The sequence below is a fragment of the Corvus kubaryi genome, unplaced genomic scaffold, assembly GCF_017639235.1.
Source record: "Corvus kubaryi isolate FWS band 111438036 unplaced genomic scaffold, C.kubaryi_AGA036_p1.0 37357, whole genome shotgun sequence".
Lineage (NCBI taxonomy): Eukaryota > Metazoa > Chordata > Aves > Passeriformes > Corvidae > Corvus > Corvus kubaryi.
The window spans coordinates 8,850,864-8,860,057 of NW_024581117.1; the positions used below are offsets into that span (position 1 = coordinate 8,850,864).

At 36.6% G+C, this 9,194-nt stretch overlaps 1 protein-coding gene across 1 annotated transcript in view; it reads left to right on the forward strand.

The window, feature by feature from the left end:
* RET (ret proto-oncogene) overlaps positions 1 to 8,705 on the forward strand; it is a 76,804-nt gene extending 68,099 nt beyond the window's left edge. The window contains exons 17-20 of the mRNA XM_042033647.1: positions 1,939 to 2,076; positions 3,991 to 4,090; positions 5,725 to 5,872; positions 7,785 to 8,705. Coding sequence (XP_041889581.1) covers positions 1,939 to 2,076; positions 3,991 to 4,090; positions 5,725 to 5,872; positions 7,785 to 7,942 — 544 coding nt within the window. The 3' untranslated portion in view covers positions 7,943 to 8,705. The remainder of the gene's footprint in view (positions 1 to 1,938; positions 2,077 to 3,990; positions 4,091 to 5,724; positions 5,873 to 7,784) is intronic.
* Positions 8,706 to 9,194: the final 489 nt, after the last annotated feature.

Below are 9,194 nucleotides of genomic sequence, written 5' to 3' on the forward strand. Positions count from 1 at the left end.
TTTTATGGATATTCTTTGTTGTTTGTGGTGATGCAGTTGTATTTTAGGTGAACACATTACTCAGCAACCATTCCAATATGCTCTTTTTTCTGATGTTCTGTGTTTCTGTTTTCCACCCTCTTCCTTCTCAAGCTGTTCTGTATAGTTAGTGGTTAGCAGAGCTTAATAGCAGTACCACTTGCCAGCATTTACAAAAACCCATTTTTGCTTCAGAGGTCGATGACACCAGTGGAAAGCTAACCTACTATCTTCCTCTTCACATACTTTTCTTTCCTGGCTTTTTGTGATCATATTTTTATTCGGCATTAAACATAACACAGTGGGAAATTTTTCATTTCTCCTCCCATAGTACTTAATTTGTATAACAATCTGAAAGTACTGCAGCACTCTACAGCATTCTCTTCTAATATGTTCACTTACTAAACAACTTCCATTAAGAAATTGTTCATCTGATCTCCTTCCATATTCTGTAAAATTTCTCTTGAGCAGAAGTGGATTTTAAAAATAAAACCTGCCATGCTCCAAAGTTTATTTGAATTAATCATGGACAGAATTATAACCTGATGGCAGAGCATAATTGGCTTCAAAAAGGGTATGAGGAGAAATATTAATAAAGTGTATGAAAATGCTATAAATATTCATAAGCTTTCAAGAATGTGCAGAGTGATTAAAAATTAATTCAGTGAATTAGGCATTAGGGAGAAGAATGGCAGCATACCACTTGGGACTGTGTGAGAGTCACTTTGACTTTTCTGACCATTTTGGAAGTTTTATTGCCGTATTTTTTGGGGTTAACATTGTTCTTTAAAACGTGAGAAGCACAGGTGGAATGGAGTCAGACAGGAGGTGAGGTATTTGGCTAACATTTTGAGATGGAATTTTCATAGGGAATTAGACACGGCTGTTTGTTTTGGCAGTAGGTGTCTAACACATCCTAAAATTTTCTTAAAAATGGGGTTTACAGAGAAATTGCCCAAAGCTAGCATTTTCCATAAATTGTATGCAATTTTGCTTCCAGATGCATCCCATTGAGCAGCCCCAGTGTTGGCTGGCTTCCTTCCTTTCGAACATCCAGATTTTGTCAGTTGTCAGTTGAGCAGATTCAGAGCGATTTGTAGCTTCTTTGTGTCTCGAAAAGCCTTTCACGAAGAAAAGAAAAACATTTTTGCCTCTTTTCTCCTGGCATGCTCTCCAGAAATGGACTAATTTTTCTAAATATTTCTAACCCATTGCGCAAGATCTTTTTGTTAGAGCTCAGCAGTAAAGTAGGTTTAAAAATTCACTATTTCTTCTGTTCAGTTCAGAAAATGGTTTCTTCTGTTCTATGTCTAACTTCATTTTTAGGCATTTGGTATTTCCAGAGGAAATTCTTTCCTCTTCTTTCATGAACTCTAAGAAGAAAATTAAGTCCTGAATCACTGAAATGGCCCAACAGACCAGCTGATATCAAAGGTGTTACTTTATGATTAAAATAAACACATTGTGTTGTCTCACGGTCGAGACAGTGAACAAGTCTTGTGGTAATTGTGTAAATCTAATTTAGAGAGTTATTTCTGAATACAAGGGCTAATTAGGGAGGTTAGACTGCTGCAGGAGCACCGTGCAGAAGAGGAACAAGCCTTTGGGCTGGGCCACCAGAGGAAGGACTTTCTCTTTCTGCTGTCTAGAGAAGATGGACCTTCCCAGGATATAGTTAACTTTTGTCAATGGATAAAAAAGGGCTGTCTGTTTTCTCTACTGTTTGGTTGCTAACCTTTTCAATGAGCAGTATTTGGGAACAAGGATGGCCCTGCTTGCATCTGTACAGCCCCTCTGGTTTTGAGGTGTCTTGAATTTTGTTGGGTTCTGAAAATACTAGGAGGAGATCTGTTGTGTAAATGCCACACTAAGCTCCTGAAACCTACTGCTCTACATAAAAGCTCTTTTTTTTTTTTTCAGATGGTCATTTGGAGTTCTGCTATGGGAGATTGTTACTTTGGGAGGCAATCCTTACCCAGGTATTGCTCCTGAAAGACTCTTTAACCTCCTAAAAACAGGCTATAGAATGGAGAGACCAGAAAACTGCAGTGAAGAAATGTAAGTAACTCTTGATCTGATTAGATTCATAAAACATTAATAAAGACACTTGAAAAAAAGGTTTAAATAAATACCTCATAAATACTATTCTGTGTATCTTAGAGATATAGTCAAAATATGTAGTGCTTTAAAGAATGTCATTAAATTAGTGAACAGTAAAGAGGGGAAAAAGTTGCCCACAGAATGCCTACAGCTATATCCAAACCATTTGTAGGGTATTGAATAACATGCTTGCCAAACAATTACAAGAGTTTGCACATTCAAAACTTATGAGGGTGGGGGAAGGAGGAAAATTCCATAAAACACAGTGGTAGCTGAAATACTCAAGAAAATGTCTTAGTACTTTCTGCAAATGAGACAGATATTCGATCCACAGTCATTGTCTGTTGTCACAGCATTCCAGAGGAAAAATGATACCTTGGCCCAGAAATCTACACCCTAAAAGATGAAAATTTTCTGTGACTTGATAAGCCCATGGCTTTGGAGACAGTTCATAATGTGTTGTCTGATTTATTAAAACACAGTCAATGTAAAATATCTTCTGTCTGTGATCTTCCATGGCATTTGGAGATGAGGCGTGATTTTATGTTCAGCCTGCAGATTTGATCGTGGTTGTGGTTTTTTGAAAGTTCCCAGGCTTTAATCACTGTGGCCACTCTTTTGACTGATTTTCAGTTGGAAGGATGCTTTGGCCACATCTGGGCTGAGAAAAAAGCTTTAAATAAATAATAGTATAAATAATAAACCTTTTTCTTTAACATACAGAACAAAACATTAAGTATTTCCAAATTTAGGGCAGTGTAGAAGTTTACAAGAATGATTGGCAAATATTGTCTAAGAAATGTATAATACTAATTTTTTCTTTGTTTCATCTCAGTGGGGAATACTCATTCCTCAAACATGTTATGTCATTTATAATTATGGCAAGCTGACCACATCTGAGTTTCTGGGATTTTTTTAATTGAAGCTAAAACATGGTTTTCTGACTTTTTTCAGATGTTTTTCTGTTTTACTCAGAAGTTTTTTTGACAGCCTGTGAAAGCCCACTTTAAGGACCATTTTTCTTAAATTGCATTCTCTCCTATACCCAGTCAAGTAAGAGAGAGATCATGGATGAAGGCATAAAATGCAGTGCTTTTCAATAGCTTTCTGTAAGTTCTCATAGCCCACTATTTCCACTATTAGAGCACTTGTGTGGGCAGATCACTCAGTCCTGAGAACACCTGAGCTAGAAAAACAGCATGAATGGCACAGGCTGGAGAGTTACACTTCCAGAACTTGCCAATGTCTGTCTGATAGTCACTCAACTTATAAAACTTTAATTCTGTTCCCTTTCCTTTCCACGCTCTATGCTATAGAAAGCAGTTAAAGACAGAATAAATATAGGTTTAATCAAACTAACAGTAATAGAAGTACTCAAAAGAACATTAGTTTCTGCAAATAGTCTTAGGCTAGGCTTCACTTCGAAGAAAAGTTCATGGAAACTTAAGAGTTTGAACAAATGAAGAACAAAATTCTACTTTCTGGTGTAACAACAGAGTTTTTCAGGTTGATATACAAATTTCTTCAGTGTCATATACAAACAAAGTAATTAGAAGTCTGGCATGCTGCCCTACACTTGAGGTGGTCTCTTAAGAAAGTGAAAATAAAGAAAGAAACCTAAGACTACAGTCCTTCAAGGACAGCCAAGTGCATCATCATTTAAACTCATGAAGACTCTTTAAAATAAAAGCCCATTGTTGTGAGTGTCAGTTGTTAATTCCAGGGAACATTTCACAGAACTCACAGCAGAGATTGATGTACTTGTGGATGGCCTTTGTGCCACAGTTAACTTCAGTGCTAGAAATCATTAGAGCAGAAGCATGACTCTTTTCTAACAGTTTTGGGCTTTTTTCACCCTGTGACGGGTCCTAGGTACAACCTCATGTTGCGCTGCTGGAAGCAAGAACCTGATAAAAGACCAACATTTACTGAGATCAGCAAGGAACTGGAGAAAATGATGGTGAAGAGTAGGGTAAGTGTGGAAAGCTTTGATTTTGAAAGATTTTGTGGTCATCTGTGTTCAAATGTAGAGAAATCATTACTTTTTAATTTTATTTTAAAGCAAAGTAACTTATTTTTCATCAAATCTTGAAGTATTTACGTATCTAGTTCCTTCCACATGCATCCAGCTTTTTGAAATCAGTACTGCCTGTTATAATGGCTTTGGTGACATCAGCCCAAAATGTGGGTGGATTATCCTTAACCCGTCTATTTTCTTTAAATAATAGTAGTAATTTAAAAATTACTGTGAAAAGTTACTCCTGAGTTCCACTCCTGAATAAATAACCTTAGAGAGCCAGAACTAGAAGAATGTAGTACTTCATGCAATCAGGGGTCTGAAAGCTGTATGATTCCACCACTCCAAGTTACTGTAAAACTATTATAATCCTGTATAGAGTTGCTTTGAATGAATGGATGCTGAGGTCTAAAGATATAAGCCCAAGCTGCATTATTTATAAAATGTAGACATACCTACTTGCACATAAAATCTTAATTTTTTTTTTAATATACTAATTACGGGAAGGGGGAAGTTAGCAATGAAAAACAGAGGAAATAACAGCAACTGATATTATTGGATTTGAGAATGTGGTGGCATTTACGTTGGGCTAATCAACAAATGGGAACAATTGTGTTCAGAGTGTGAATGTAAAAATAAATTCTCAATTAAAAATGGGAAAGTGAACGGTCTGTCTAGGGCTGTACATTAAATCACTCTGACGTGTCAGCCACTGACTTACAGCAGCTGAGAATCTGTATGCAACAGGTATGCATGTCCAGGGACAGACTTGTAACAGAGGGGCTGGCAGGCCTTTCTGAAATTATCATCATAATTAAAACAAAACCAATCCAAAATAGAGCTTGACAAGTTAGTAATTTTTCTTCTCTCCTTTCTGAATGAAAAATTCCAAAGGTTTTTCCATTTATAAAATTGGGTAATTTTATCTTTTAAAAATAAAAAGCTAAAATGTTTCAGTGAATTTCCAAAGTAAAACCATTTTGAAAGCAAAAACTGCATTTTAAATTAGTTGAAAATGCTTCACATTCATTTTTTTTTGCATCAAAGCAATTCAGCAACATAAAATAAACCAATGAATTCTTATCGGTGACCTAAATACTTAGTTTTAGAACAGCAACAGAAGCTTTCTTTGGCAATATTTACATAGTTATTTTATGCATCATTATGTAATAGCTTTTGTAAAATGATTATGAGATGTGAATACCTTGTCCTTTAAGCATGCATATGTATTTCCATAGATATATTTCAGGCATACACATGGATCAGGCATACCAGAAGCTGAAGGTCAAACAAATCAGTCAGGACAGCTCTTCAGTTTCTTGGGTGTTTAGCTAATGTGCAGAATTAAGTAGGGAAAGTATTCATATGTCTCTAGCAGGGACAGTGTTCAGGCAAATCAGATGCTTCCAGAGCTGCTGTGGCTGCTGGAAAGCAGAGCCTCCTCAGGGGCCAGAGGTTCCAGAGAAAGATAAATGCAGTGGGTCTGCAGTTCCTTGTTGTAAAGAAAGCAGGTGCACGTTTATCCTTTATACTCAAACAGCAACACTGCCACGTGCATTAACACAGCTTTTTGTGCATTCATTTCCCAGGACTACTTAGACCTTGCAGCTTCCACACCTTCCGATTCCTTACTGTACGATGATGGGCTCTCAGAAGAGGAGACACCTCTCGTGGACTGTAATAATGCTCCCCTCCCTCGAACCCTCCCTTCCACATGGATTGAAAACAAACTCTATGGTAGAATTTCACATGCATTTACTAGATTCTAGCAACACACAAAAAAAGTTGATTTTTCTTCTGCACTGTTCTCAGACTCTGTAACTCCATTACAGTGTTTCTTGTCTGAATGAAGCCAATCAAAATTTGCTTGGAAGCTTCTTTTGGGGTTTTTTTTGTTTGTTTGTTTGTTTGTTTTTTCTTTTGGTAAATGTCAAAGTTTGCATCAGGATCATCCTTTAGTCATTTTGCAGCTGTGTCTAAAATAAACATTTTTAAAAGGATGTGAAAATAAGTAAAATGACTAGATATCATACAGTAAAAGCAAAAAAAAAAGATCAGGGAAGTATTCTCAGGGGAAATATAAAATGCTAATGAGTATCTAATTCAACTATACTGTTGGGGGAGGCTACAACATTTAAAATATGTTAGATTCTGCACCTCTAATTTAAGCAATAGACTTTTTTTTTTAAAATACTGTTTTTTGTCATAACTCAACGATAGGACTCATCTGCAACATTTTTCATTTATTAAGAAGGATGTCTAAATTTCAGCTGCTATTAGTACATTTTGGATCTATAAGCTGAAATGTATTTAATGTATCATAGGATGAAAACAGATTATTATATACAGAAGGTAGAAATACTGTATATAAATATTATATACAGACTAAACTGACATGTAAAATCCTTTGAAAACTTAATTAACAGTGGACATTTTGAAAATACACTCAGCTGTTTTCACGTCCTTTGATTTGTTATGAACATGTTAGTACTAAACTTCGACTGAATGATGTAGCAAGTGTTTTTAAAAGAACATATGCTTTCATATTGTGATGGTGAGATGGACAGTAAAAATGGTTCTTGCCAAAACTCCTATATTTTGTCTTCTGATTAAATATTCTACATGGTTTTAGATACTAACATCACAGATACTTTTTTCATTCTTCAAGCAGTATGACTTTTGAAAAGTTGGATCTTTTCTTTTTAAAGTTGCCATTAATACATGGCTTTGGGTCTATTTTTGATCTATACCTTAGCTATTATTTTCTTTATTAGGTTTTCTCAACTCATGTTGATTTTGGGGCACGTAGTGGTCAGATTGTTAAAAGAATGAAGTAAAAGTAAAAAGTTGCCACAAGGTTGATGGCAGATGCTGAATGCTTAATAAGCAACAGAATCAGATTTCTTGTTTTTGAAACTCTCAACCCTGCTATGGTTCTGTGCTTGCACAGCTGAATCAACATAGTGCTAAGCACTCTGCATCCATTTTGGTGATCACTTATGCCTAAACACAGAAAGAGTTACTGGAATCAATGCAAATAATTACAGGCCTGAAATGCAACTTTAAATGCTGAACCAAGACAGGAGTGCTCAGCACTTTGTTGGACTTTACTCAGTTGTGCTCCTGGGATTTTCTGAAATTAAGGAGGGGATCCCTGGTGAGGGTGTGAAAGTGTCCCCAGAACCTCACTGAAGCCAAAGGAAAAGCGCCCATTTAAGTAAATGGAAATACTCTATCATTGAAATGGACTTTGGATCCTGTCCCAAATATGTTTATTAATTCTTGGAGCATTTCCTGTACAGCAAGAACTTCCTCTTGCAAAGCAATATATTGCTACATGATTGTTAAAATATAAAATTATGGAAAGTTGGAGGCTTATGAGAAGAACAATTCTTCGCTTTTTATTATGCACGTGTGCATGCACGCACACAATTTTTTATCGAGTAAGCACTTTAATTTATCCAGGGTTTTTGTCTGCATCAGAATTTGTGCTTCAGGGATTTCAAAACATCATTTATATGAATTGATTTGGGACAAAATCCAGTGGACTGGCTTAAAGTATTGAAGGGAGTTTTGCCAAGGGCCTTACTGTCTGCACATGAAGTTATGGTTCTTCAGTGCAGAAAAAATTATCTGTTTTCATTTTTAGGCATGTCATACCCGAACTGGCCTGAGGAGAGCCCCGTTCCACTCACAAGATTCGATGGCACTAACTCTGTGTTTTCAAGATATGCAAATGATAGTGTATATGCTAACTGGATGGTTTCACACTCAGCGGCAAAATTTATGGACAAGTTTGATAGCTAAAATTTTCTTTGTGAAAGGTAATGGACTCCTGAGGAGAACAAGGAGGCAAAGAGTGAGAAGTATATGGCTCGTTCTTTGTACAATCAACAACTAACTTTTAAATTGGCAAATCCCTTTATTGGTAGTTTTTAAAGTGTGTTATTTATGCTGAAGACTATAATTGGTACTCTCCCCTTTCAGAAAACATATCAAGCTGGATAAGAGTTGTAGTTCTGGTACTTCTTGCCATTTTGCATATGGTTCCATTTGGCAACTTCTCAGTGCAAATGGCCTTGCACTTCATCCTTGGTGTTTTTTAGACTAACCATCCTGTGTTACAGCTTTCTGGGATGGTAAAATGTACTTGAACTGCTACTTTTATAGTGGCTGTTAGCATACAACCACTTGATCTAAGCAGGAAGCACAAATATATAGAAGGGAGGAGGGAAACAGGTTCCCAGATTACTGAGCTTGCTATCAAATCACAAGTGTTAGGATGATGTTGGCACTAACAAAGCCAATATCTTGGTTTGGAAGCAAACATTTAGTAACTCAATAGAGCACTTGAGATTCAACATTTGAAGTCTTGTAAAATGTATTGTCTTGTCTTAATGAGAAGAGAATTTGTTTTATTAGTCTTAACTTCTCTTACCTTTAGCACAATGGAGATAAATTTGATACAAGATAAGCTGTATAGACTGATGGCAATCAAGAATGTTCATCTGACACATTTACTTTCCATCACCCACATATTAGTAATGTTAAAACATACAATCTTGTACAATCAGGGTTTCTTTTATGAGTTAAAAATAGGTTATACAGGCTTTTTAGACTGATTTCATAGAATAGAATAGTAACATTGCAGAATGCTTTGTGTTGGAAGGGAACTTGGACGTCATCTAGTTCCAACTTCCTGCCCCCTGCCTGCTCCTCTACCATGGGGACACCTTGCACTAAACCAGGTTGCTCAAATTCCCATCCAACCTGGACTTGAAGACTTCCAGGGATGTTGCATCCACAACTTCTCTGGGCAGCCTGTTCCAGTACCTCACCATCCTCACAGTAAAAAATTTCTTCTTAATATCTAACCTAAACCTGCCTTATTTCAGTTTAAAGCCATTCCCCTTATCCTAACACTACATGTCCTTGTAAAAAGCTTCCTGTCCAGCTTTCCTGTAGGCTCCCTTTAGGTATTGAAAGGCTGCTCTGAGGTCTCCCCAGAGCCTTCCCTTCTCCAGGCTGAACAGCCCAAACTCTCTCAGCCTGTCTTCAT